Source organism: Cladophialophora yegresii (genome assembly GCF_000585515.1).
Source record: "Cladophialophora yegresii CBS 114405 chromosome Unknown aczIN-supercont1.3, whole genome shotgun sequence".
NCBI classification, from domain to species: domain Eukaryota; kingdom Fungi; phylum Ascomycota; class Eurotiomycetes; order Chaetothyriales; family Herpotrichiellaceae; genus Cladophialophora; species Cladophialophora yegresii.
The window spans coordinates 3,236,945-3,263,713 of record NW_006913047.1 but is presented as its reverse complement, the minus strand read 5'-3'; the positions used below and the strand labels follow the sequence as shown (position 1 = coordinate 3,263,713).

The 26,769-nt window shown below is 54.6% G+C and overlaps 9 protein-coding genes across 9 annotated transcripts; 3 read left to right on the top strand and 6 right to left on the bottom strand.

Annotated features, from left to right (window-relative positions):
• Positions 1-527: 527 nt before the first annotated feature.
• A1O7_04921 (uncharacterized protein) lies at positions 528-1,865 on the bottom strand (the record flags this gene model as incomplete). The annotated part of the gene is made up of 1 exon (XM_007758931.1): positions 528-1,865. One exon carries the CDS (start codon positions 1,863-1,865, stop codon positions 528-530), a length of 1,338 nt encoding a protein of 445 aa, XP_007757121.1.
• Positions 1,866-2,868: 1,003 nt separating this feature from the next.
• On the bottom strand, positions 2,869-3,962 carry A1O7_04920 (enoyl-[acyl-carrier protein] reductase I; the record flags this gene model as incomplete). Its single annotated transcript, XM_007758930.1, has 3 exons — positions 2,869-3,735; positions 3,786-3,868; positions 3,920-3,962. 3 exons carry the CDS (start codon positions 3,960-3,962, stop codon positions 2,869-2,871), a joined length of 993 nt encoding a protein of 330 aa, XP_007757120.1.
• Positions 3,963-5,355: 1,393 nt separating this feature from the next.
• Positions 5,356-6,349, top strand: A1O7_04919 (uncharacterized protein; the record flags this gene model as incomplete). Its single annotated transcript, XM_007758929.1, has 2 exons — positions 5,356-6,146; positions 6,199-6,349. 2 exons carry the CDS (start codon positions 5,356-5,358, stop codon positions 6,347-6,349), a joined length of 942 nt encoding a protein of 313 aa, XP_007757119.1.
• Positions 6,350-6,852: 503 nt separating this feature from the next.
• A1O7_04918 (uncharacterized protein) lies at positions 6,853-9,734 on the top strand (the record flags this gene model as incomplete). Its single annotated transcript, XM_007758928.1, has 2 exons — positions 6,853-6,948; positions 6,996-9,734. The coding sequence occupies 2 exons, from the start codon at positions 6,853-6,855 to the stop codon at positions 9,732-9,734; spliced, it is 2,835 nt and encodes a 944-aa protein (XP_007757118.1).
• A 496-nt stretch (positions 9,735-10,230) lies between these two features.
• Positions 10,231-12,354, bottom strand: A1O7_04917 (uncharacterized protein; the record flags this gene model as incomplete). Its single annotated transcript, XM_007758927.1, has 2 exons — positions 10,231-12,219; positions 12,277-12,354. The coding sequence occupies 2 exons, from the start codon at positions 12,352-12,354 to the stop codon at positions 10,231-10,233; spliced, it is 2,067 nt and encodes a 688-aa protein (XP_007757117.1).
• Positions 12,355-12,794: 440 nt separating this feature from the next.
• A1O7_04916 (uncharacterized protein) lies at positions 12,795-13,319 on the bottom strand (the record flags this gene model as incomplete). Its single annotated transcript, XM_007758926.1, has 1 exon — positions 12,795-13,319. One exon carries the CDS (start codon positions 13,317-13,319, stop codon positions 12,795-12,797), a length of 525 nt encoding a protein of 174 aa, XP_007757116.1.
• A 1,730-nt stretch (positions 13,320-15,049) lies between these two features.
• On the top strand, positions 15,050-17,118 carry A1O7_04915 (uncharacterized protein; the record flags this gene model as incomplete). Its single annotated transcript, XM_007758925.1, has 2 exons — positions 15,050-16,153; positions 16,252-17,118. 2 exons carry the CDS (start codon positions 15,050-15,052, stop codon positions 17,116-17,118), a joined length of 1,971 nt encoding a protein of 656 aa, XP_007757115.1.
• A 1,278-nt stretch (positions 17,119-18,396) lies between these two features.
• Positions 18,397-19,389, bottom strand: A1O7_04914 (chitinase; the record flags this gene model as incomplete). The annotated part of the gene is made up of 1 exon (XM_007758924.1): positions 18,397-19,389. One exon carries the CDS (start codon positions 19,387-19,389, stop codon positions 18,397-18,399), a length of 993 nt encoding a protein of 330 aa, XP_007757114.1.
• A 580-nt stretch (positions 19,390-19,969) lies between these two features.
• Positions 19,970-25,460, bottom strand: A1O7_04913 (uncharacterized protein; the record flags this gene model as incomplete). The annotated part of the gene is made up of 4 exons (XM_007758923.1): positions 19,970-23,859; positions 23,919-24,234; positions 24,283-25,269; positions 25,317-25,460. 4 exons carry the CDS (start codon positions 25,458-25,460, stop codon positions 19,970-19,972), a joined length of 5,337 nt encoding a protein of 1,778 aa, XP_007757113.1.
• Positions 25,461-26,769: the final 1,309 nt, after the last annotated feature.

Genomic DNA, 26,769 nt, shown 5'->3' with positions numbered 1-26,769 from the left:
GCCGCGTCGGAATAATTCCTTGGCTCAATCTCCACTCGCTGCTTTAGACGAGCCTCTTGTGGTAAAGGGCTCCTCATCGTCACTTTCTGCTTTGTGCAAAACATTTGAATGTTTTACCCAGTAGACAAGTGATGATGGTTTCAGACACAGTGTCGCCCGTTCACTCGGATATACAGCCTGAACGGTCTGCATTTAGCTGATTGGTAGATCAGCAGCACCACGGTGAAATCGGTGACATGTTTGTGATGAGCATGAAAGGCAACGTGATTCGTTTTCCAAATTGCTTTCAAAGCGTCTGTGTTTGAGACAGAGCAGGGTGTACGGACGCAGCTGTGACAGCGAGCTGCGAGGTGTAGGCCCGCAATGGAAGTCAATCGTTCGAACTGATGTACTCCGTGAAGAAAGCAAGTATCATTACGGGATACGTATTCTACTTGCCACACTTGCTCGCCGCTTCTTCCCTACAACTGGTGGAGTGCCCGCCTACGGTATAGTATACTCTGCTTAATCATTTTTCAGGCCCTGATCTATTGGCTCGAAAGGTACGCCTGAGTCTCCTTGACAGCATCGTGACCGAACAACCACTGGAAAAACGATGGGCTGAGGAAGGGGGAGGACATGTCTGCTGGCGGCTTGGGATCCTTCCTCCGCTCCTCCTCTGGTCGAGCCAGCTGACTCCTTCCAATCTCCAGCTGCTTGACCAACATTGCATCGCGCACCTCGGCGTTCTGGCCATTCATGAAACTCACGCCTTCGCGACTGGCGGCTTGTATACGCTCCACGCGCGGTTTTTGAATAGCTTCATATGCCTTTGTCGCATCGGAGATCGATCGATCGTTCTTCCAGGCCCAGCCGACGCATTCCCCCAGAACTGCACCGTCCTCAATGGCGGTGGAGCCGCCGGCGCCGGCATGGGGAAACATCGCGTGCCAAGCGTCACCCAGCAGCACCACACCACCCTTATCACTGCGGCAGGTCTTTAGTGGCGGAATCTCAGCGAAACGCCACTGTATACAGGGCCCGATGTTGGCAAGCAAGTCCCGTATTGTCGGACAGGCGTCGCCAAATTCGTCAGCGACTTGCTTGGGGTCGGCCTTCATGCCCCAGTATCCGTGGGGAACATCGCATCCATTACCAACACAGACCACGACATCGTATGGCTTGTGAGGCGGCATTGGCCAGGACAGAACATACTTGCTTGGCATTAGCCACAACTGACTGGTTCGGTTCTGCAATAGCCATGCTAAATTCGGGTTTTTCACCATGGCCGCTTTATCGACGGAGCATCGATATGCTTTTTCATTCAGGGGGTTTAGCTCGGCGGAGGCTGTGGCAGGGATGGATGCGCGCACCACTGACCGGACGCCGTCAGCTCCGACAATCAGGTCGGCGGTGAGTGTACGGCCATCTGCTAGGTATACCGTGTTGGTGTCTACGTCGACCTTGGTGACTTGTGCGTTGAACAAGATCTTGGCCCCGTACCGCAGCGCGCCCTTGGCAAGTAGTTGTTGATAGTCTGTGCGGTGGATGATCCATGCAGGTTCTCCATAGAGGATCTTGCTAGTGTTCCCCTCGTTGGTGAAGACCGCACCCAGAACTCTGTTGTCGGCTCCGGCGCGGATGTCAATGTATCTGTTCTCCGTGACGTTTGGCCTGAACTGTTCCTCGAGTCCATATGATTTGATCACTCTGACTGCATTAGGACTGATGCCGATGCTAGCACCAAACTCATTCAATTCGGATTTGCCTTCGAGAATAGTCACTCCAAGGCCTTTACGGGAGAGGGCAATTGCTGCAGAGAGGCCACCAATTCCGGCTCCAGCTATCAACACCGTGTAAGGCTTTTTAGGGGCAACGCTCCCCATTGTTGGGGAAGGAGGTAGATGTGAAGCTGCCCGAATCGCGCACTGAACTGGATGAGACCCTTTGCGGGACATAATTACCTGAGATATAGACCGGGCTCGTCTGACGAAGGCGAGGCCCGGTACTATCCACTAAGCCCATATTGCGTCTTACCACACATCCATGCTGAAGGGCCTGTACTGGAAGAGGCGATTTCTGACCATATCTGGACATTCCTTTCATTGGTGCTTTTTCGATGACAGATATAACTCGGGTCAGCACCTCCAACCTGAGTTCCCTGGTCCCGTGTGGAGGAAAGTCGCTGGACGCCCGAAACCGTAACTTGCAAGGGTCCGCATGGACGATTCACAATCCTAAGCTCCTTCAGCTATCAGCTGCCGGATATTCCAAGTCCCGCGCGTAAGACTCTCGTAACGATATGGCATCGACCAGGCAGGACAGAGCCTGAGCGCCCAAAGAAAGTTGTTCGGTCACAGTGTGATCGACAGGTAAGAGAAAGTGGTCGGTGAAATAAACCAAAAATGCTCGAGCTCGAGTTCAGCCGCATCATCACAGCGTCTTGGTGCGAGGACGGTGCATTCTTTCACCGTTTTACCGTCGGGAACGCTGGTCCACAAGCTGGGCATAGACATTTCGAGCACGTGGACAGGGCCTCCGTGCGGTCCTGTCCTGTCAGGGAGGATCGAATGCGGCTATCCAACGTTCGGAGCAAGGAAGTAGCTGGGCAACGCGATTGAGTGGAGGATGGCTTCGAATGCCACTGGAGAACGTGCTCTCAGCTCAGGTCAAGAAAGGTTGTTACCCTAGCATTTGAGGACGGAAACTACGGACGACGGCACTGATGTCAGCGCAGGGGCATGCACATGGCCAAAAGGACAGATAACGGAATGCTGAGGTGATCAAGACGGGACGCTTGATTCCCAGACATGCCGGCATCTAAGTCTCTGTCTTGAAATCTGTATCAAAAACGCCCGCATCGCCGAGGCCAGACCATGCCAGTATCAACTACAGCTTGCTCTGAGGTTGATAGAACTTGCGACTCCGCTCGATAGCTTCCACAGCCTCCTTCTCAATCCTCGACAGAAGTTCCTGACACGAGGGAATGTCATGGATCAAACCAATCACTTGGCCGGCTGTCCAGACGCCGTAGTCCTTGTCTCCGTTCAGGAAGACTTCGCGGCCACGCTTTCCTGAGACATAAGGCGCGACCTCTTCGAACTTACCACTTGTGCTGCTCTTCTCAATAGCTACGGCCTCCTGTGCGACTTTGTTCTTGAACAATCTCGAGGTATTTTTCCACCTTCGCAGGACGAGCTCAGTGTCATGTTCTGAGGCATCGACGATTGCTTGCTTGATGTTGTTGTGGATAGGGGCCTCGATGGTGCACATGAATCGAGTGCCCATGTTGATCCCTTCAGCTCCGAGAGCTAGGGCCGCTGCTAGGCCCTGACCGTCCGCAAAACCACCCGAGGCGATAAAAGGCACCCCTAGCGACTGTCTCGCTCTTGACAGCAGGATGAAATTGGTGATGTCTGATTCGCCGACATGGCCGGCGCACTCAAAGCCATCGATTGAGAGGAAGTCGACGCCCAACTTCGCAGCGGATTGGGAATGTCTGATGGTTGTGCATTTGTGCAAGATGATGATGTTGGCCGCCTTTAACTGTTTGATTACAGGTCCGGGCGAGTTCCCTGCCGTTTCCACAATCTTAATACCCTCGTCAATGCATACTTGGGCATATTCAGCGTAGGGTGGGGCATTCATCGTGGGTAGGAGGGTGATATTGACGCCGAAAGGGTTCTTCGTCATGTTCCTCGTCTTTCGGATCTCCTTGCGAAGGTCTTCTGGAGTAGGTTGAGTGAGGGCTGTGAGCTAGAAACATAGTCAGCACCCTCCAAATACTGTGCCTCCGCAACACTCACGATTCCTAGACCGCCTGCATTCGATACAGCAGATGCCAACTCTGCGTACCCGACCCATTGCATGCCACCCTGGACGACCGGGACTACGTCGCTTTTAGCAGAAATCACCAGGGAGACGAGACTGCTTCAAGTACCTTTGATGCCTAGCCGGCGCGTGAGTTCGGTGTTGAAGACCATTGCTGCTGTGCCGACTCGAAAGTGAGGGACGGTTAAGAGGCGAAGACAACTTGTGCTCTGTTGCAACGTCTAGTACAATAGTCTAACACAATGGAAATGACTGTAGAGAAACAGACCAGGCAGAGTATAAGAAGACCAGACAAATCAAAACCTACAGCACTTCTTGACCCGAGGTGGTTGCAATCCGCGCAGATGATTGCGCAGGGAGGATGGAGAGTGGTGGAGGGACTCGGTACAAAGCCGGGGACCGAGGCAAAGTAAAGCTGCAAGGGCAGTTTAAGGCCGTTACGAGTAGCTTTACCGACCCATCATCTGAGCACCACACGAGACCTGCTCATCGCCGCCTCGCATACTCCGTATACAGTAAACGGCCTTTGAAGCCTTGCGTTTCCGGATCCCATGGGTAAGTGGTGCTTGATGCCACTCCATGGAGCCAAGGGAAGAGGCGAACTGAAGGAAGCCCGCTTAGCCCGCCGGAGCCACTGTGACTGGGTCCGCAAGATCTTTGTTCCGCCCGAAGCTTATGTCGCTGGCATGCTTGCTGCGTGACAAACGCACTGGTCACGTTTGAAAGAGATGCAAACGAGCCCCTGAGGTCTACGATCGCGAGAGGTATCCGCATTATTGCGCACTTCAACCGCAAAGCCCGACTGGCCTTGGTGGCATTTGCTAAGCAAGACGCCGAGGTGGGCCAAGTGCTCGAGTAAGGAAGAGGTTTGCATGACCTCGTCGAAAAGTGGCCCGAGAGATGTTGGACCAGATATTTTTCGTCCGAGCTCACGAAAGAAGAACCAACCGGCCCATGGTACCAAAGCCTGATGTCGATGTTTGAGAGAATTGATGGTGTTTGGAGATCGCGAGTAACTGCGGCCGTAAACGCGGCGTGTGCGCAGCTCGCGAGATGTCCCCAGAACGGAATGGTCAGGCTTGGCAATCTCAAGTGTTGACCTTTTGCCTTGTTCTCTCGATCGTGCCTGCCGATCAACCATCAACCACCTGCTACCGCATCGTTTCGGGCCAGGCCGCGGCATGTGCGACACGTTTCTATGACCCGTGTCTGCGCCTGGTCCCGTGTCTGCAAGCGAACTGGATTGGCTATGCCTCTAGACGACAACGACACTAAACTGCAAACAATTGTATTGCGCGAGGTTGACCCTTGGCTCATGCATTGGTTTCATTGTCACAAGGTTTCCGCCAACTATCTGATCTCGTGGATATTGCTCTACCCGTCGAGGCTGTACTGCATGTTAAGTTCTACCGTTGAGGCAGATACCTATATCTATCACCAAGTCTGCCCCTTCTTTTGTCGCTTGTCCACTCGAGCTCTGTTCAGACATTTACTACAGACCAGTTTTCCTCGTACCCTCCAAGAACCATTTCCAGAGTCGTCGCCATGGCTGTCAATCCATACCACGTCAACCCACTCGACTGCGACGTAGTATCCGAAGCGTGTCCAGTCAAAGCTTCAATATACGGTTATTACCCAAGCTTGGGATCGAATGCCTTCTTCACTGTTTACTTCGGCCTCTGCTTCTTTATCAACTTCTGGCTCGGCTGGAGGTTTAGAACATGGACCTACCAGATCGCGATGTGCCTAGCTTGCATATCTTCCGCCATCGGATATATTGGGAGATGCCTCATGTACAACAATCCGTTCAATTCTCTCGGGTTCCAGATACAGATCTGCTGCCTGACCTTCGCCCCGGCCTTCAACTCAGCCGCACTTTATCTGGTTCTCAAACACTTGGTGATCCAGCTAGGACGGGAATGGTCAAGGATTCGACCGAAGTATTACACATGGAGCTTTATTATAGCCGACTTTCTGGCGCTCACGTTGCAAGGCGCTGGTGGCGGAATAGCTGGGTCCGCAGGCGACAATCAGAGCTTCCGCAAAGTCGGCGACAACCTCATGATCACAGGTATCTCTTGGCAGGTCTTGACACTTCTCGTCTTCGGCGCGGCTACTGCGGACTACACCATACGCCGATTCAGATCTTCGCAGCCATGGAGTCCCTCGGCGCAGATTTTGCTCCATGATCGCAAGTTTCGCATATTCGTCGCGGCGCAAGTGATCACATATATCTGCATCTTCATCCGGTGTGTCTACCGCATCGCGGAGATGGCAAAGGGCTGGAGGAACCCAATTATGCAGAACCAAGGTCTCTTCATTGGGTTGGACGGCGTGTGAGTATCTCCCCAAGCTCCACGATCGAATATAGCACTGACTTGGCTACAGCATGGTGGGCATTGCCACTCTCCTTCAGACATTTGTCCACCCAGGACACTTCTTCCCGGCCCTGGCAACGTACCGTGAGTCCAAGAGGACACGCACGGCACCGCAGGAGCTGAGCAGCAGTGAGGATTCGGTGGAGAAATCGCTGGCTTAGATGTGACATGCCCTTGTTGGAATTGTACTGCAGCCACTGGGGTGATTTTGTACGCGTGATTTGGAAAGCAAGCGGGAGTTGAGTCGCTAGTAATAGAATCACATGACGGGCATACACAAGCATCATGTACAGTCTTTATGCATATCCCTTTGCACAGAATTATTTGCACATGTCCAATCTTGCCAGTATCGTGATTTTGGAGTGTGGTAACTGGTACAGTACCTTTGTGCCAGGGGAAATGAGCCTCCCACGCCTCCTCGGCCCTTTCGAACCACGAACCACGTGTCCCCACTAATTCTTGGCGCAGCTGCGTCATCACAATTTGGCGTCACCAGCGTGTCCGACTGGGAGCGGCCACTGTGAAGGTGTCTGTCTATTGCTTCCCGTGCATGTGGAAGGATACCTCGTACCATTCACGGATTTGCACAACACCTTACTCGTATCTTGGCCCTTCTGTTTGCCTTGCTTGGTTGATCTTCTCCTTGCCATGTTCTCGCTGCACCATGGGTGCGTCCGAGTCAAAGCTGATCTTCAAACAAGGCATCTTCAGGCTCTCCGAAGAGCGCAACATTGCTGCCAATGACCCATACTGGACAAATGTAGGCCTCCCTATTGTTGGACGGCTCTGTTGCTGATCTGGTGGTAGTTCTGGGAATTACCCGAGTCGGTCGAGGACGTCTTCAGCCTCTTCTCGCATACCGATATCCGGCGAACTCGAGATGCCGCTCTTGAGAACCTCGAAACCCTTATCCTCGCGGTAACATCGCGCTTGATCGTGTTGAAGAATCATCCTTCGTTTCCAGACCCGGATCTTGCCCCTGAGCGAGATGCACTCAACTGCATCCGAGTCCTCACCCGACTCTTGCCCTACGTCTATGAGGCTGAACAACTGGCAGATTGGGAAGAGAGGTTCTTCTGGGGCATGCGCCGCCGCCGAACAAGGAGGGCGCAGGTGTCTGGGGAGGTATTGTTCGACGACAACCAAGGCGACGATACCACGCCTACGGAGAGTCCGCAACAAGAATTCGAAGATGCGAAACCGCTTGCGGAAGAACTGATTGACACTTTGGTCGATCTCTTGTTCTACACTAGTTTCACCATACCCGAGCTCCCCAATGCGAAGAGCAAGGTCACGTATGCAATCTGGCAGAGTGGTGTAGGCTGCAAGTCCTCGATCCCGACAAGCAAGGAGCTTGAGAGCAATCGCTGTGAAGTTCTGAGGCTTCTCCTGACCCTGTCGAGCAAGGCCATGTATATGCCCTCCAGCGTCCTCCCTGTCCAGGGTGTAAGGGCCATCACATATCTTTCAACATGCCCAGACAAACAGATCGTCCTCTCTGTGCTATGCTCCCTGATCAACACCACTATCAAGGCAAACGTCGGCTCATGGCGCCTGCCCTACGACCACATGGTGCGCAAGGACTCGCAACAAACTCTGGTGGTATACAGCTTGCAGTTGCTTCTTACCTTGTTACTTTACCCTGTGCCTGAAGACGCAAGTGGGACGGTACCGAAGAACTTCTACCGCCACTTTTTCGGCCGCTTGCACCGACCCGAAGATTTCCAGTTCCTTGCCGACGGCATGACGAAGGTCCTGAGCCAGCCAATGCAGGCTACGACTGCATACCTACCTGGAAGTCAGAAATCGGTCAAATGGGCTCCCGAAATGATCATGCTCTTCTGGGAAGTGCTTCAGTGCAACAAGCGGTTCCGGTCATTCATTATAGAATCTAACCGCGCCCACGATTTTGTGATACTGATGCTCTTCTACGCCATCGAGTATAAGACCGACGCAGCGCGGCAAGGGATCGTGAGGATGTGCGTGTTTGTGCTTCAGACTATGAGCGTGGAGTCGAGTTTCGGCAAAAACCTCAACAAAAAGTTCGAAGCACAGGAGACACTGCCTCCCTCAATCCGCGTTGCCAACTTTACAGGTACCTATGCCGACTTCCTCATCATCTCCATCCACACCCTCATCACGGGAAGCAAGGGCAAACTGGATGCCATCTATCCAGCTCTACTCGCCATTATTAACAATATGGCGGCCTATGTGCAGCATCTCTCATTGGCGGCAAGCACGAGACTCGTGCAGCTACTGAGCTCGATGTCTACCCCAAGTTTCTTGCTGGCCGATGAGACGAATCACGTACTTCTCCAGGCTTTGCTCGAGTCGATAAACAGTATGGTCGAGCATCAGTATGAGTCAAATGCGAACTTGATCTATGCCATCTGGCGATCAAGAAAACGGATCGAAGCCCTGCGGAAATTTACGTTAGAAGGCGGGCAGGCAGAAATCGAAAGAGCTGCTCAGCGTCACAAAGAAGCGGCCCTCACTGACAGCCCAAACAACCTTTCCAGAAGTTCGACCATGGGCATGGTATCACCATCAGCGACTCCAAACCCTGAGAGCGCAGTCGATGGAACCTTTGCAATTGGAGACTCGGACGACTCCGACAATGAAGAGCCACCGACGCCTTCGTATTCTACTCAATCCATGCGCACATCGCGGACGCCTTCAGCAGCTTCCTCGTCAGTTCCCGAAGACAACATGCCGATTCAACTAACAGGCATGTCGGAAAAGGCCAGAGGCAAAATGCCCGCCAATGCCGCCACCTTCTCTCGCCAGAACAGCACGACCAGCCTCTCAGCGACATCAACGTACGCTCCCGGTCGCGGCGCCGTTGGCTTAACTCCTGAATGGCTCGAAAGCTGGCTCCCAGACCTACCACTGCACACCCTCCTCACTGTGATCAAAGTCCTGTCCTCCCACCCTCTAGCGTCGCCTCGAAACAACACGAGTAGCGACACGACAAATCCGCCATCGATAGCGTCTTCCCGCCGCTCATCTCTTGCTGCCGATGAAACCATCCCTAGTCCTACAACGGCCGATGTTACCAACACAAACGCAAGCAGCACCCCGTCAGGCTTTCGTGCCCAAATCCCCTCCACATCAACGCATCCCTCCATCGCCACAATTCTAGCCTCTCCTTCCCCCATCCGCGTTCACCTCTTCGAATGGTCCCCGCTCTCTCTAGGCTGGTACATGTCCGTCCTTTGGTCGTTGATCTTCACCGCGGAAATGACCATCGCGCCTACCTCTTCCACTGCCGCCACATTAACAGGCCAAGGGACCATGGCTGGCCCCGTTGGCGTGTGGAACGGTACGAACGTGAAACTATTCCAGGTTGCCACGGAAGGCAAGAGGGAGGGTCCGAGTTTGAGCGCACCGAGAGGGGCGGTGGACGCGGTAGGGACGAGGCTTGTGCAGGGGGTGCAAGGGTTGAATCTGGGTGGCTTGGTAGGTAGGGTTGGAGCTGGTGTGAGAAATGCCGGTCAGGGGAATAATCGTGAGGACGGTATACCCGGGACGACGAGGGAAGTGTAATAGTTGTGTGTAGCGGGCGGGCCCTTTCGAGAACTGTGGATTGTCTAAACTACAGCCGATAAAGGAACGACTGCGACTCCAGTCCCGGGGAGGAACAGCGAAACCCTCACTTTAGCGTTTTCGGAAGGTTTGCAAAGTTAGCATTTGGCGCAGGTCTGGGTAAAACAACAAGAAGTAATATCTGGATGGGTTTAGAACTACGAGACAATCCTTGGAAAATACGAGGTACCATAGCTAATCCAGGTCTCGCGCGGTGCTGCCTACTACTGGGCCTGTAATACAAAGTGTACGCGTGCCAAATGGACCATATGTAGGCATTGTCGACTTCCTTGCTTCCTTACACGGTAACACGGGATACGGCACCACACGAACGATGACGAGAAGTCAAAGCAAAATGAACGGAGCGGGAGCGGGAGCAGGAGTCGGAGCAGGAGTAGGGGTAGGAACAGCTCTCCGGGATATATAGTCGCTGTACTGTTTTGTCTGACTCTTACGTCTATTCCCACAACGACCGCGACGATCCGGAGCCGCGCAGCGGTAAGCCAGTTGCGATCCCCTGAGCCCACCCTCTCCACCCCTGTGCTTGTGCCTGCGCCTGGGAGCGACGATTGCGATTATTGTTCGATCCCGCCGCACCCACACCCGCGCTCGGACTTGGACTACTAAGCGCATACTCCCACGTGAGCCGGCCATCGACATAGAGACTATACTTCAAGAGACTTTGCGGTCCCGCGCCTTGCGCCTCGCGCCTGAGGTTCCGGATCTCGACCACCCCGACTTTACTGTTCCCGTCGGGGATGTACGTGATGGGCACGTCCTCGTCGTCGACCTGCCGGAACGTGCGGAAGGGGAGGTAGAACATCGAAAGCGGGCCGCATGAGAATTCGTGCGGTCCTGCACTGGCGGTCTGGTCGCGCTGGATGGGGACAGATGTATCGCTGGCTTCCGTGGCTTCGGTTGTGGCAGCAGAGATTGGCGCAGCCGCAATCACCGGCGGGGGGTACCTTATCGCTGCGAATTCGTGTCTGTCCCCAGAAAGGATGATCACGCGGATGCCGAGTTCGCGCTCGGCGTCGTGCATGGCTTGGAGGATGCGTGCGCGTTCGGCGAGGAAGCCGCCCCATGTGTCGGAGGTGCCGAAGCGCCAGTTCTTGGTGAAGGGGACGGAGCTGGCGATGATTTTCCAGTGTATGTGCGCTGGCTCGGGGGTGGCGAGGTAAGACAGTAAAGCGGAGAGCTGTTGAGCGCCGAGCATGCTGTGAGCGTTGGAGTTGAATGAATCCGAAGGTGAACCAGGGATTGCAATTTCGGGCGGGAAATGGGTCGTTTTTGGTTCGGGCTCGGTACGGTACCGGCGGGTGTCGAGCATGAAGAACGAGGCCGGGCCGTGCGAGAATTGAAAGTACGTCGTGTTGCTGTCGGGGCCGACGGGCGCTCCGGGCGGGACGGGTGGATTGACAGAGACATGGTAGTGGATGAAGGGGTCTGAGGCGGCAGGGAAGGGTTCGGTCTCGTTCCCGGCGGACCAGTCGTTTGCGATCTCATGGTCGTCGAGAGTGTGGATCCAGGGCAAATTGTCGAGCCCTGGCAGGGACCACGAGGGGGAAGCATACACGCGGCGGTATTCTGCCCGATAATGTGCCACCGAGTAGGACAGCCGGATCGGCACGTCCACGTAGATAAAGTCGCCCAGGAAGAGCATGAACGAGGCCGGAGACGGTAAGGACCTGGCGACCCTCGACAGATAGCTGAAGCCGTGGATTGCCAGCGAGTGCGCGTTGGCACGGTACGGGAAATTGGCCTTGATGCACGACGAGGTGAGGAAGGTCAAGCTGTTCGCTGCGTCCGAGTACGGTGCTGGCGCGGTGGTAAACGTCCCGGACTTGTCATTGGAAAGCGAATAGATATACTTCCTTGCAGGCCGGAGACCGTCAAAGGTAAGCGCATAAGTGTAATCCGTGTCCGAGCCCATCCAATATATCGTGTCGGTGGTCTTCCATTGCGTCCTGTCGGCTGGGGACAGGTAGACGTATATAGGGAATTGGGCTGGGTCCGGCTCCCTGATCAGCACTTTTGCAGACGTTGTATCGACATATCCGACTCGCACGAAGCTCAAGTCCTTCTCCGCGTGAAGGAGAGGGCCCCGGAAGACTAGATCCAAGGTGAATAAGGCAAGCAGGACATTGGCCGCAATTGTCAGGAAACTCTTTCCCGGGTCCCGCCAGTTGGGTATCCCGAACAGGAGCGTCTTGAATAGAGCCTTCTCGTCCTCATACAATGCAGGCTCGTGATGGTCGTGTATGATCGGCGCCTCCTTCTCATCACGTTCCTTGTTCTCGTCCTCGTCGGGATGCGGAAACAGCTTGGGAAATGCTTCATGCAGCGTCGGCTTGCTCGAGCCGAATGCTTCGGACCAACCGAAGACAGTGCTCAAATATATCGCCAGCGCCGTCAATACGGTCGGAGGCCAGGGCCAGCCGGGGATCTAACACGCGAGTCAACAATCTGATCCTCAGCTTGAGGTGGTTCTCGGAGTGCGCACCCATCGTAGAAAGACGAAGGCAGCAAGCCTGAGTATTGTCGAGCTCGTCCCAGCGACAATTTCTGGTGTGGACGGCATTTTGATCGATGAAGGAGCTGCTCACTGCCTAGGCAGCGACGAGCCATGAATTTCACATGGTTGTCCAAAAGTTGGTAAGTAGCAGATGTGAGGTCAGGTATGAAGCAGGCTTGTGGTGTGAGTGCGTGTCGGTTTGGGGCGCCAATGACGCAGTGGGCAGGGATCGGAATTGGAAACCATTCGGGCGTGATAGGCGGACAACGACACTCTCGAACCATGAGACAGTGAAGCATGCCGGCAATGACAAATTTGACATGGGGCTAGGGAACGGAGTACCATCATGGTCGAGGTGTTTCCATGACGGCCGACGACATTATCACTATGCAAATATTCAAGAAACACCTCATCATGCGCCCAGTTGCTTTTGGATCGACGCTCACAAAAACACACCATCTCCAAGCATGAGCATGCCCCATTATCTTCTTGTCCAAGAATGCTCATCAATTTCCGTTCATGCTGTAGAAAGTGACTTCGCTGCTGGGTCCATCGAAGCTCCCGCCGATTGCCCAATTGGAATAGCCGCCATCGCCCACGAGGTTAAATGTGCCATGGTCGAAGACCCAAACCTCATACCCTTTGGTGAAGCCCAGAGCGATGTCGAATTCGACATGTGCATGAGTGGCATCGTACAGATCGTAGCCGCAGTCTTGATTGTGGTAGACCAGAACGTTCATGGTGGGATATAGATCTCGAAGGGTTGACACGATGCCTGTGGTATATTGTCCTTCGGCTTCCTCGATCTCATCTTCAACGAGGTCGACCAAGCCTTCGATGCCTTCAATCACGGCCTTAGCAGCGCCAATGATCGCAGCCACGTCGACAAGCACTTGTAATTGGCGTCTGTCGACGGGGGCTTCGCTGACCAGGCGAGCAGGGTGGTGGACGTTCTTAGTGGGTGCGCTTATGGAGGTGCCGAAGAAGGTAGTAACCGAGACGAGGAAGTAAAGGAAGGATGGGAGATACATCGTCGATATATGTCCTGGAGATGGATGCTGTGGTATGGTGGACTCGGGCGTTCAGGGTATCACTGGGCAGTCAAGGGGAGTAATTGTTGAGGTCTGTCCATCCTCGATCTTTGACGGACTCTTATATAGATCTCGCCGGGCGTGTTCACTCAGGTCCCTTCCAGACCGTTCATCAGGCGAAGAGTTGGTACACTTACCGTGGGGGCCTCCTTGACCCGAGTCTCAACTGGTCGATAGGATGAAGTCAGGCGCATTTCGAAATGTAAAAGGAAAACAAAGCGTAGAAGGCGGCGTGCTGAGACGCTCTGCTGTTGTGGGGGCCAACGACGCATCTGCGCCCCAAACCAAAATGCAGGTGGTGCAGAAGCTTCATGCAACAGCGGGAAGTCCATCATGACATGGTGCCTTCGCAGTGGTGAAGCAAGTCAAGGCTTGAGGCTGAGCGTGAATGGAATGGAACGGCTCGAACGGTCGCAGAAGTTTGCGTGACCGACACCAATGATCGACCGTAATACTTGCGGTTGGCCACTTGATATCCATCGAATGCTCCCCCGTGTCTTTCCCTACTTTTCTTTGCACCATTTTCGGTCAAGTCGATTTGATCAAGAGAAGATGGTCGGCTGGGAGTCGCGGCACCTCTACGGAGGACAGTACCAGTGCAACATCGCTTAGCTACATGCTCCGTATTCAGCGAGGGCAACCTTACATCGGGCCTCCCATGGCGCTTGGCCCGAGCACACGCGCAAGCGGACTTGATGTCGAGATATGCGCGAGCTGCTGTCTTTCTTTCCTTATCTCCTGATCGCGCAAACCTAACTAACGGCTTTGACCACATATCCCAGCTGTATCACGAATTTGTGCGAACGCGCCCCGAATGCCACCCACGAGGTCCGCATTGTTCGCTGCTGTGCTCGCTGTGACACCAGCCTAATACCATCCCGGGGTAGTGCGGGGGCGGTTCACACGCAGTAAGGCAGCTATAGCAAGAGCTAGGCTAACGTGTAGTCTACACAGTACAGATTCGGCAGGTCTTGAGACTTCTAGACCGCTCCCGTTAGCTTTGGTGCTGTTGGTGCGGCTGGGCCCTCATCTCATGCGATACCATTCGGTCGTTACCACATTGCATATGCAAGAACGGCACAGCGCCTCGTTGGAGAGAATGCGCCTTGTGAAAATGAGGCTCTGCTCGACTTCTAGGGACTACCCCGATTGGCAATCTCTGTGCAGATGCAGCCTTCTGAACTCCTTTGGCTTCCTCCCTTCCTTCGATGCTTCGGAATGTGGTAGACATGGCACAAGACCAAACAATTTCTCGCAATTCCAGCGAAGCTCATTTGCCGCCTGATCGTGATTCAACTCACAATGCTGACACGTCTCCCACAGTCCAGCACGCTGTTGAGCCTGACAGTCAGTCAAACCCTCTATCAGACGGTAATAACAACCAAGACCGCTCGCCGGCCACGACTGAGGATGGTGCGCCGAATCATCACCAACAACCGGCCTCAGATGTTGAAATACCGGAGCATCCTCGAGTTGATGATGATGCCACAACGGCTTCGGGAGCTCAACCACCGCTACGCCCAGGTGATCCTTCCCCAGTACCGCGTAAACCAGTCGCCCAACCAGTCGTGGTCACCAACGGGGCCGAAAGTCCAGAACAACAGCCAGCTAAGGCGCCGGCACAAAGTGCTCGAGACCATGGAGGATTCTGGCACAATTGGTGGTCGGAGATGACCTTCCTCATCCTCATGTTCGGCGCCTTTGCTGCGATTGTCGCAGTCATCGCCCCATACCAGCATCGTCGACTGCCTTCCTGGCCCTACAGCATCACTATCAATGCGCTCATCGCCGTTTTTACCGTAATCCTGAGAGGCTCTATCCTTTTCATAGCGACAAAAACACTCAGCCAGCAAAAGTGGATTTGGTTCGGTAGTCCCAAAGCGCGGCCATTGATTGACCTTTCTAGGTTTGACAATGCGTCGAGAGGGCCATGGGGATCGTTCCTTCTTGTACTTAGCTTGCATGGGAGGAGTCTCCTGGCAACGCTAGGAGCTTTGATCACTGTCCTCACCATTGCTATCGACCCCTTTGCTCAACAAGTCGTCCACTATTATTCCTGCAGTCAAGCATTCACCGATGTGAATGCTACCATGCCACGCACCGGTCTATTTCAGGAAGCTGGAAGCATTCAGCTTCGAGTCAACGCGAACACGGTGACTCCAGGCCTAGCGTCGGCAATCAATGCAGGCGTCTTCTCTGCGGAAGCGGCTATGCGGATCACCTCGGACTGCCCTAGTGGGAACTGCCAGTTTCCCGAACCTTACCACACGCTTGGCTATTGTTCGAACTGCAGCGACATTTCCGATCAGGTCAAGGTCACAAATTTCGACGTGCCGTATACATTCCTCAACGAGACAAGCATCATACAGGCGTTGAACACTTCCCTCCCTTCTGGCTACAACACGCAATACGTCACCTTTGAGAACGCAACATATCTGGTGACAGGTGTTTTAGATCCAAGTGTCATTGAGCCCGGCACTAACGCGCCCAGTCCCTTTGCTCTCACCCATGAGAAGGACTTCCAGATCCTGTACGGGGCATATACGGATGATAATGTGAACAGTGGCATGTCACATCCTACATGTTCCGAAGCTGAGAAGCACGATGCTCAAACAGAATGGGGATGTCGCGGCTATGGTGCGGCTCAATGCTCTCTAGTACCGTGCATCCGCACGTACAAAGCAGCAGTCTCCAACGGCACCGTCTCCGAAACTCTCATGTCCACGTCCAGGGACTGGGGATACAGTTATCGCGTTTCCAAGGCCTCTGTCCACGTAGGTTTCTCTTTATCTCCTAGCCTGTACCAAGGTCTTAGACCATGCTTCTTCCAGATCACGGTCCCCCTCGAGGACACTTTCTGACGATAATGCAGGTCCCCTGCCTCAGCGCCCAACAGAAGAGCGCCCTAAAAGACCAAGGCTACCCTATCACCGATTCCATGATCTGGCTCCCCTACGACCATAACATTGACCCATCAACCGGTCTGTGGGAACTCAATGCAACGTATGGTACCAACCAGTCGGCCACCGACATCGTCCCGCCAAAGTGTCTGTACGAGTTTTTCTTCCTGTCCATGACAAGCATCAACGAGTACCTGCAAAGCCAAATCTTCAACGGCACCGTCACGGCGTACGGATCGGATGGACGCGCCGCCTTCACCAGCACGAACCCAGTGGTCGCTGCCATTTATAACGGCGGGAACATCTCATTCCCACATGTCGAGTCTCTGTTTGAGAACATCTCCCTGGCAATGACGAGCTATATCCGCCAAAACAGCAACGGCACGTATCTGGGCAGGTATTTCCAAGTCAGCAACACGAGCGTCTCGTTCGAGCCCAATTTCCTGGCTCAGGGAGTAATTTTTCAACAAGACACGTGCGTCGAGGTCCGCTGGCCGTGGTTGATCCTCCCGGGCACTTTGGCCGTGCTTACAGCTCTATTCCTCTGCGCGACCATCATTGAGACGTCGCTCGCTCGTGCTCGTCCTGATAGCTCGTCACTGAAAGATGGTTCGGCAGCGGAAGGTGGAAGCCAAGGCGGTGGACCCACACATCGCCGAGCAGCCGTGTGGAAAGAATCTCTTCTTCCACTCCTCTACCACGGTTTAGACGAGAAGGTAAGGGAGGAACACGACACTTCTGGCTTGACGCCCATTGATGAACTCGAGAAATGGGCAAGGGCGCTCAACGTCAGAATGGACAATGGAGAAAAGGGCTGGAAGTTTGTCAAAGTCGACTAGACATCAACTCGTAAAGCGATATCTACGCCGGAAGTGCGTCCTCTCAAACTGTCCTCTGCCACCCCTGATACGACATCTGGAGCCATTCTAGCAGGAATCCGTACAGCTGGGCCAGGACAGCTAGTCCGCGACTACCCGCTCCAAGATGGTTCCTGATCCTCACCCCTGCCTCGCCACTGTCTGCCCTCCGACAAGCATGTATGGATGTGCACCGCGATAGCGGACAACATACCAATATGCAGACAGCTATAGCCTCTATATACTCAGCCTTGTTTCCTACACTGTACAAAGGGCCAGTGGGGCTGTCTATTGACTCCTCTAATGCCACATTTCCTACTCATCTAGTCAAACCCTCCCTTTCCACACCGCCATGGCTGCTGCTGACGCTGCTTTATTGATCGTACCCCCATCTAAGCTGTCACCATTCTAGAGCAGTGGGACAGGCAGGGGATGGAGAGGCATTCAAGGAGGCGCAAAAATAGATGAGGGAAGAAGGATATGATTTCCGAGTATCTGATTCTCGTCCACTCTATGAATACGTCGCGTTGGTATCAAGGATCTACAAGTCGTGTTGTACAAATGTCATGTCGGTAAGCGGCCATCGCGGGAACTTGGCAAGTCTCTCATTCTCGCCCAGTGATGCTGGATTACCTGTTCGGTCGTGGACATTTTAAGGGAATCGATGACGGCCACACGTTCCGTGCCGAAGTTGGAACAGCGCGGGATCCGTCGAAGTACTGTACGTAGCTAGTCAGGCATGGCGGTATAGTGTTGAGTCGGTGAGCCTGCCCCAAAGAGGGACAGGTACCGAGAGGCACAGGCGAAGGGACCCGTTGGCCGTTCTGCCACATTCCTCTTTACTGTATCACTTGCGTTGTATGCTCGGCGATATGGCGCGCTTGCGGGCTGTCGCCGGTGCCGACTGCAGAGCATCTCATCCTGTTGATCCATGTCGACACAGTGAGCAGCCAGGGCGTGGGCAGGTCTTCGTGAGCCATCGCGACACCGTTAGCAGCCAGGACGGGGGCAGGTCTTCGTGTTCGATCCCGACTGTTTAGAGCGTCTCGTCCTGTTGATACGTCCTGAGACAGTCAGCAGCCAGGATACGAGCAGGTCTTCGTGGCCCATCTTGACAGCAAGAGGTCCGGGCAATCGCACTCTTTTCGACCCGACTTGCCACAGCAGATTGCTTGGGTCGGTCTTTTTGCCTCTGACTCCCGATTCTCTTGGGGAGACACATGACAAGTAGCCTCACCACCATCTCTTTGCACCCACATGTCACCGATTGACACCAACCCTCGCGAGCCCCCTCCCCAACTGCACCACCATAGCCGCATCCCGCACCTTCTTCATCCCCATGCACAAACCCATACAATAAGCCCACATCCAAGCCCGATCGCCCCCCTCCTGCGGCAGCGCATCCCAATACTCCCAGCCCATGACGCCGCCAAACCTCGGGTACCGCTCCACCAAAAGGCTCAACACCGCGGCACTCAGCTCCAGTGGGACATACCCGCTCCCGCCGTGCTTGGGGTTCGTCAACATCCCCGCGACGACGCGCTGGGCATCCCACCCATTGCGCATGATCTCGTCGTACGCCTCTGTCGAATGCAGCCCGCCCCACCCATTGTAGAACTGGGCATTATACCAACCGATCTGTGGCCCGCGCATGGATTCTAATACGCGATAATCAAAGCCCGACAAGTGGCGCCGGCCGGCCATCAGCGCCGTCGCCACGGGGGCCAGCGTGATCAGGAAACTGGGCCCAAAGTCCTCCCGCAGCCGATCGATCAAGTGCACGATCCCCGGGAGGGACATTTCCTCCTCGACGTCCAGGTCCAGCCCGTCGAGCGCGTGCCGGCGGATCAGGTCCCTCAGGGGGATGTAGTAGGCTTCGAAGCGCGCGAGGGGCACGTCCGTGCGGGATTCCGAGTAGTCCAGGCGCGCGAACGTGCCGCGTGCCGCCCCGCCCAGCATGCCGAGCACTTTGATCCCGCTGTCCTGCAGCACGAGCACCTCGTCCCACAGCTGCGTGTACTTGGTGTGTGTCGAGGGGTCGTCGTTCAGCGTCACGTTGCCGGGATCCCAGTTGACGTGCAGCGCCGCGAGGATCACGTGGGTGATGCCCGACGGGTTGGTCAGCAGCGGGAGGAGCGAGCAGTACTCGTCGTCGTTGTGGTGGTATGTTTGTTGGTAGCATACTATCCGTGGTTTGAAGGGGGGGAGATCTGTCGGGACTGGGACTGGGACGGGGACTGGGACCGGCGGCATGGCGGTGGTGGCTACCTACCTACCTCTCGATCAAGCAGTGGGGATAGGAGAATTGCGCCTGGAGAGTTGGTTTCCACACGTCCGACGTGAAGAGAACCAAAGAGAGGAAGATTGAAGGGAAGGGGAAGTGGAAGCACCAAATGCCAAGACTTGTCCGCGGGGCTGAAACTCTCACGACCCGGTGGCAGGGCAAGGCTGAGCGTATAGTTTGTAGAGGCAGGCTTACTGTAAAGTAGAACACTTGCTGTCATCAATACCCCTGGCAGGGTAGAGTACAGGGTTCCTAGCCGCAGTGATGAGACATACTTGGGCATGGCCGAAGGGACTGTTCAACCATAACATGTCCATGTAATTCCACACATTCATCGTACTCGAGAGAAAGCCTCGGAAATCGCTCGTGACATTGCATGTTGCTACGATGGAGTCTAATTTTTAGTACTGCCTGACGGCGTCGATACCAGACCTAGCCCCGACCCCCCAGAGATGATCAAGAACAGCCATCCGGAAACCGTGCCCTCCTTAGCCCCGCTCTCTCCTTTCGTGTATATTGCTTTTTCCAACCGAACCTCTCATAATAGTTTCATCGTACATTCAGCGGCAAAAGCGGTGCCCCTCTGAACCCAGCACCCAGACTGTTGTCCATAGGGCCCGGTTCTGTAAGTTCAGATCCACGCATCGTGTTCAAAGTACCCATTCCCACGCCCATGCCGACGGCCAAGCCTTGCCTCATCCTCAACGGCGAGTTCAGGGCCGGTGCCGGCGCCAACTTCAATGTCCGCAGACCACCATTGCCGCCTATCATCGGATCACCCCCGACAGGCACCCCGATTTTCATGCTCTGGCTTTGAGCCTGAGCTTGCATGAGCATATCGTTCTGCTGCTGCATTTGCTCGAGCAGTCGGTCATTGATGATCTGGGAGGCCGTTTGAGCGGGTTCAAGAGGCAGCATGCCTGGTGGGAGCGCTTGCACGCCCTGTATGCCTTGCATGGGCGGGTTCCGGGCTAGTGGCCCGCTGCGCAAGGATTCCGCATCTCCCATGATTTTGTTTTGTGATGATGACGCGGAGGATGTCTTGCGGCGAATGAGTTGCGGTTGCACGGCCGATATGGCCGTGCCGGGGATGCCAGATTCTTCTTCCGTCATGCCCATAGGAATCGGGGTCCGGTGCATCAGCCCGTTGATATTGTCCTCTAGTCTGTTCCGGGAGTGGGACCGGGACCGACTTCTACTAGCGAGGCGTAATGGCAAGGGAGGCTCGGCGGTAGAAGTAGGAGTTGCACTTCTCGACTGGGGCGTTGCCAACGGTCGACCAACGAAGGAGGCATGGCTTTGCGGACTTGGCGCCGGGTTATGTGGAAGTCCCGTCGCACTCGAGATGGAGCCGTTGGTCGGTCTGCGCACGAGGCGCTGCATACGTTCTCCTGACGAATCGCCTCGTATCCGGGTCAGGGATCGTTCGGGGGAGGTCGAGGCGAGCGGATCACGAGCTGCGTGAGATGACCGGGGATTAGATCGCGGAACTTGACGCAATCCTGCTTCACGGTGAGCTTCTGTCACTTCCGACACAGGAGGAATGGAGGGCAACTTCTTGTTTGTCGTGCCGTAGGCGGCCATGATGTGAGCGAAACTCAGATCCGAGGGTATCTGGCTCAATCGCTTGATTGACTGTTTGTTGAAGTTCATGAAGCCGGAGATGGATTGAAGGGCATTCCGCGATTGATGTGCTTCGAACGAGGACGGGGCCTTGGCACTCGACGCTGCCCGTGCTGTATGCGAGTCGGCCAGGCGAATTGGACGGCCTTGGTCTGCACTGACGCCGGTGGAACTCGAGTAGTCCGACCTGGATTGGCTGACATCCACTGCTTGCTGGGCTTGAGAGACGACTTGGGCAAAGAAAATGTCTTGATCGGCGTATCGTGTCGAACGGAAGGGCTTCCTGGTTTCGCTTGAGGCCGTGAACGCTGTGCCCTGCGCCAGGATGAAGAAAGATCCATCGCGAATTTTGCGTCGCAGCAAGTTCCACCGAGTCCGGGCCGGGTTCTTCTCGAGTTCTGGGCGGTAGATGGATTCTCTGGATAGTCGAGAGAAAAAAGTATCAAGCCGCTCGGCCACTCGTTCCAGGACGGAGAGCAAGTACGTGCTGAGACTGACTAATCTTTGCTTGTCGGTGGCCGAGTTCATTGAGTCGATGACTTCGAACGCGTCCATCCCAAGACAGACATCCTCGCGTACTTCTTCTAGGAACTGGACATCCAGCTCGGTCACCGCCCGGGCATATCGCAGGATACCGTTCTCTTGGAACTGAGCCTGTTGGTTGTTACACACGAATGAGCCAATCTGTGCAATCTCGTTGGCGGCTGCTGCAGACGCCGCAGAGGCTTGTGCCCTCGTAATGGTGCCGATGACATCTGGCACTCGAGTGCCTGGTGTGCCCGAATTCACCAGGGCAAAAGTCAGCTTCAAATGGAGCTCTTGAAGCTTTGCACCAAACAGAGTCGAGAATCCGTTCTGCATCAACCGAGACTGGAACTGATAGAATTTTCGAACCCCGCCCATGTTGAACAGGTCACCCTGGAACCAGGTCCGGGCATCTCGTTGGATGTAGTCGACCTCGAAATGCAACGTGGTAAGGGCTTCCACGCAGTTTCGGAGGTACTGGTACCAGAGGTCGTAGATGCTACTGAGTTCAGTCGACCGGAAGTCGGGCTTCGTTGCGAGATGGCCAATGAAGTACTTTGACAGCAAGCTCATCACTTCCGGGTTCGTTGTGTGAGCCACGTCATCAAATGTCTTCGACGCATCCAGGCCGGCACTGGCCTGAGCAATAAGTGTGCCGCCGGGGTGAATGGGCAAAAAGTCAGTAATATCGTACACTCCACCGTGGACGCCGATGTACATCCGTGACCCCTTGCGATGGCCGGTGTTCAACGCCAGCTTCGACAAGGGTATTCGGGGAGTAGCGTAGCTGATGGGCCGTGGTGACATGAAGATATCTAGCATGAAGCGCCGTTCTGCAAAAGCTCTAGCCAGTAGGCTGTCTGCTGACTCTTTCGTAGATGTCCAGTTCTGGTAGATGGCTTGTCGAATACCAGACATGATTGTCTCGTACATTGCCAGGGAGCCACAGACATACAAGTGTCCGCCGAGACCACCCTGGCTCTTCGAGATGACCAAGTCACACACCGTGCGACCTTGCTCGACAATAGCAGCATCGAGATACCGAGGAGGCATCTGCTTTTCGACCAGCTCGCGTGACATTGGATCAAAAGCCAGGCCGTTCTTGTCTCTGGAGAAGGCAGTATGTAGTTCGATCTGGCCGCTTCGGACATAGTCTCTGAGCTCGTGTTCGTATGACAACCGCTCCCTCGACTGCACTCCGAGGAACAGGATGTTTCTTCCCACACTGGTCTGCGCTCTTGCTTGCCAGAAACCCCTGAAGGGTGCAATACCCGAGCCGCCAGCGAACATCGCAACGGGACCGGTAATTGTGGCGGGAAGCTGGAAATTGAGGGGCCGCGAAATTCCAATCAGGTATTCTTCGTCGTCAATCATCTCTTCGGAATGCGATGGCTCCGGGTTCAGGCAGCCACTACTGACTCCATAGCGCTGATTGGTCGTCGATGCAGACTGCAGGACCGGTGCCAGCTGATACTCGTTGCGCGCAACAGTCAGGTCAAGGATGCTGGGAAGCAGTTCGCTGGAGTAGTTCGAGATGCTGTACGTTCTTGGCACCTCGATCGGTATCAGTTTCGGAAGCCACGAGAGATCAGCCAGGTCAAATGCCCTGTCCCATATCGCAGGAGAGACTTCTGAGACGGCAAGCTGCAGCATATCTCCCACGGTGCCCTGAACGGGCCACATTTCAGAGCCCAGAACTTTGACCACGGTCGATGAGGAGGCTCGCAAAGCCATGTGAAAAGCCATGACCAGGTCCTTCGTCAAGGGCGCCAAATGGCCACGTCGAAGAATATCTCGCACCGTTAGCCAACTGTCCTCACCGGTCCCGTTCAGAGTCTTTAGATGCTTAGCAAAACGGCTCCAGTCGGGCGAATGCGAGACGGGCACTTTGACTTGGAGCAGATTGTCCAGTCCTAGAGCGGCGGTCACCTTTCTGACTTCTGTCCAGCTGTTGAGAGGCATAATGGCAAGTCGATCTCCAGGTTGGAATGTCATGCCAGTTCCCTCGAGACCAAAAGTCACCATGGCAGTTGACCGAGATGGATCAGTGTCGACGAAAGAGCGAGATAAAATCCTGGCTTTGAACCTGCATTCTTCGAACGATCCACGCAGCTCGTGCGGCTGTATTGTGACTTTGCCCCTGAATGGTTCCAGGCGCTCCCGCATGGATTCAGAAAGTGTTTTGTGAACTTCTTCCCATGGTCTCCCGGCATCGTCTCCTGAGCCAGCATTGCCATTTGTCTCGCTACGCCCCGTCTTTGCAACGACTTCCAGGAAGCCGTAGACCTTATCTGTGCACCGGTCAGCTAATTGAATCCCGCAGCACTTGGAAGAGGAAGCGGGAACATACAACGGTGGGTGCCGAACCAGCCTCGTTCCGACAGATAGGCCTCCAAGATGCCTTCCATCACCCCCATTAACCGCGGGTCACCAGATTCTTTGACGAAGGCAGGAACTTGATAATGATACTCGATGGCGGCAATGAAGGCTCGGATATTCATTGGCAGCCAAGCTCGGAGGTGAAGGGCTTCTCTGCCGAGGAAGCTGTCATATTTCCTCCGCCCGATGAATGCGTCCATCAGCAGAAAGACCGGAAGCGCCAGACCTGACAGAGCTGGCACTCGTTTTGAAAGAGGAGCACTGAATTTTGCGTATCTTTGACCCCACTACGAGCCATTAGTCTCACGAGGCTCGAGCAGATCCGAGTCACTTACCTCGACAGGATTCGCAAAATTCTCGCCCGAGTTCGGGTTGACACTGATCTTCTGAAAAACATGGACGAACCTATCGACGATAGCTTTCAACTTGATGAGTTCTCGAAGGAGGCCCTCTTTGTCCCTCAACATGACCCTTTCTTGACATCTTGTGATCAACTCGACGCCCTGTGTGAAGCAACCATGTGTCTCTGCCATACAGAGGAGAAACATGGCCTCGCCTCGGTCGTTGAAGACTGGCCATCGCAGATCCATGTTTTCACATCGGGCAACGTAGGGGTTGATGCTGGTTGGATCTCGGAGTTTGTAATTGTAGACCGACACATCATACTGAGTCAAGTGAGGCAGTACCCTACCCATTCTCGTGCAGATTTGTCGCAAAGGTATGGCAATATTTCGCGGGATGCCCTTCGTCTCCTCTTCTTCATCATCTGTCTCACCAGACAAGTTTCTGAATGTCCCAGGTGGGGCGGTGACGCTGATGCCTTCATGCCCATCGTTGCGTTCTTCGTATCGGTAAACGCTCGCAAGAATACCTAGGCAGACAACGGCAGCCCACAGAGCCTGATCCGGAATGACATCTTCCGTGCCGTAGATGAGAGGCAAGGCCAAGATCGATTCACGCATCTTGCCACGTGCAACAACCGCTGGCATTCGCTCACACAGGTCGGACCATATTCTTCCAGGTGACATCGCAAGCGCGGCGGGTGCTGCCGAAGGATCCGGAGGGCAGAAGCCATGTGTGCTGGTCAAGTAACCATCACGCCATCCTGTGCGAGGACCAAGCTCTTGGGCACGGTTAAGCACTTGACGAGCAGGAGCACCCAGGGCAGAAGCAAGGACATCGAGGTCTGGTGGATTCAGATGGTCTGCATTCGCCAGGCCATTGGTGACCGATCTGGGTGGAGCGTCGGGAAGCAGCATCTCAGTGATGGTTTGTCTCTCCTGCGATACGAGGTCCTCTATCGATTGGCCGTCCGCAGGGATCTGCTGGTATTAGCAAGGTTCCAGCACCCGCTCGGGTAGATACTTACGCCTTTGGGCGTGTAATGTGTTTGCGTGGTCATCTGGTACGCTGCAAAAGCGCAGCCTCGAGGCCCGACTCGTTGAGCACCGCCTGGGCAAACCGAGCCTGGGCCGCTCTTTTGCCCGCTGACAGGACATGATCTCTCTGACATGGTTGATAGTATAAAACAATGCTCGCTCAAATTATCACAATGCAATAGCAGGGGTATCACTTCGTAATTTTCGAACAAAGGCTTGAAGCAAATGCAGGTTGACACAGTCTAGAAAGGCGAGTGACCGGCACTTGGAAGTGAGTCCAGCTCCAGGTAAGGAAAAGAAGGTAGGGTCTAGACGTGTGGTGGACGGAACGGAAGTGCAGACCTACCGTGTATATAAACTGCCCCAAAGTAAGCATCTTAGGCCAAAAACTTAAGACTCGGAAGGAGGCCGAACTTGGAACGTCTGTCGATCTTGGCCAATTGTTACGTGACCGAATTGGCCAGGGGATCATGGCTTGTTGAGCGTGGACGTTTTCAGCACCGATGCTGTGGATGAAGCAAGCGCTCAGCCTGTCAAGCAGGACGATCTCCGACGTAAGGCTTCCGCCAAGATCGCTTGTAGACGGGATCAGGTTAGGGATAGTAGCGAGGGCCAGAGTCATCTTGCATCCGGAATGAGCGCTTTCATGGTCGAAAGGGGCCAAGTATGGTGGATCAAGCAAAACAATTGGGCTGAGTGTGAAAGAAGGGAGAGAGCATGGGGAATACCAAGAGTTCCCCGTGGTATCAAGAGATGGTCGATGCGAAGTCAAGGGATGACAGGTGCTGAGGCGACTACTGAAAACCACTCGTAGAACGTGCTGTAGTTGTCAGTCTAGCCCAAGAAATGCAGTGACCGAGCAGCCAAGAAGGCTTGACTTTATGAAACTTGTTTGAGGTTCCGGCTCCCCCTTTTTCCGCCCTTTGGCGCGCGTTTCATGCTCGGAGGCGTCCAGAGACATATCAGCTCACGATCGCATGTCGAGGGTGCGGATGAAAATAGAGTGCTCAGGGGTCGAGTCCAGACGCGCGGGAGACTTGTTTTATCCACGATGAAGGGTGAAAGAGTAGGGAGACGACTGAGAAAAAACAAAGCGGAATGCTACTGGAGCCTTGTCGGCCACCGTAACCGCACGTGCCATTTACGGTGAAGTATTGGTAACCACAGCCGCTGGGCCCGTCATACAAATTTGGTACCACAATAAGTCTGCCACGTCTGCCGCTTGAGAGCAGCAATACTGTACTGAATTGAAACTGAATCAACATCCTTGCTGCGCCGAGCACATCATATTCCACCTCTGCTATATCTCTTCATGTCATCTGGCAATATATGCCTACAGGAACTTTGCCGTGGCGCTCCACATTCCATCCGTGGGCACCTTCTCCCGCACCCTCATGTGAAACGCAGCTCGAACGACGCAGGGAGCCTCACCTGAGCTTACCT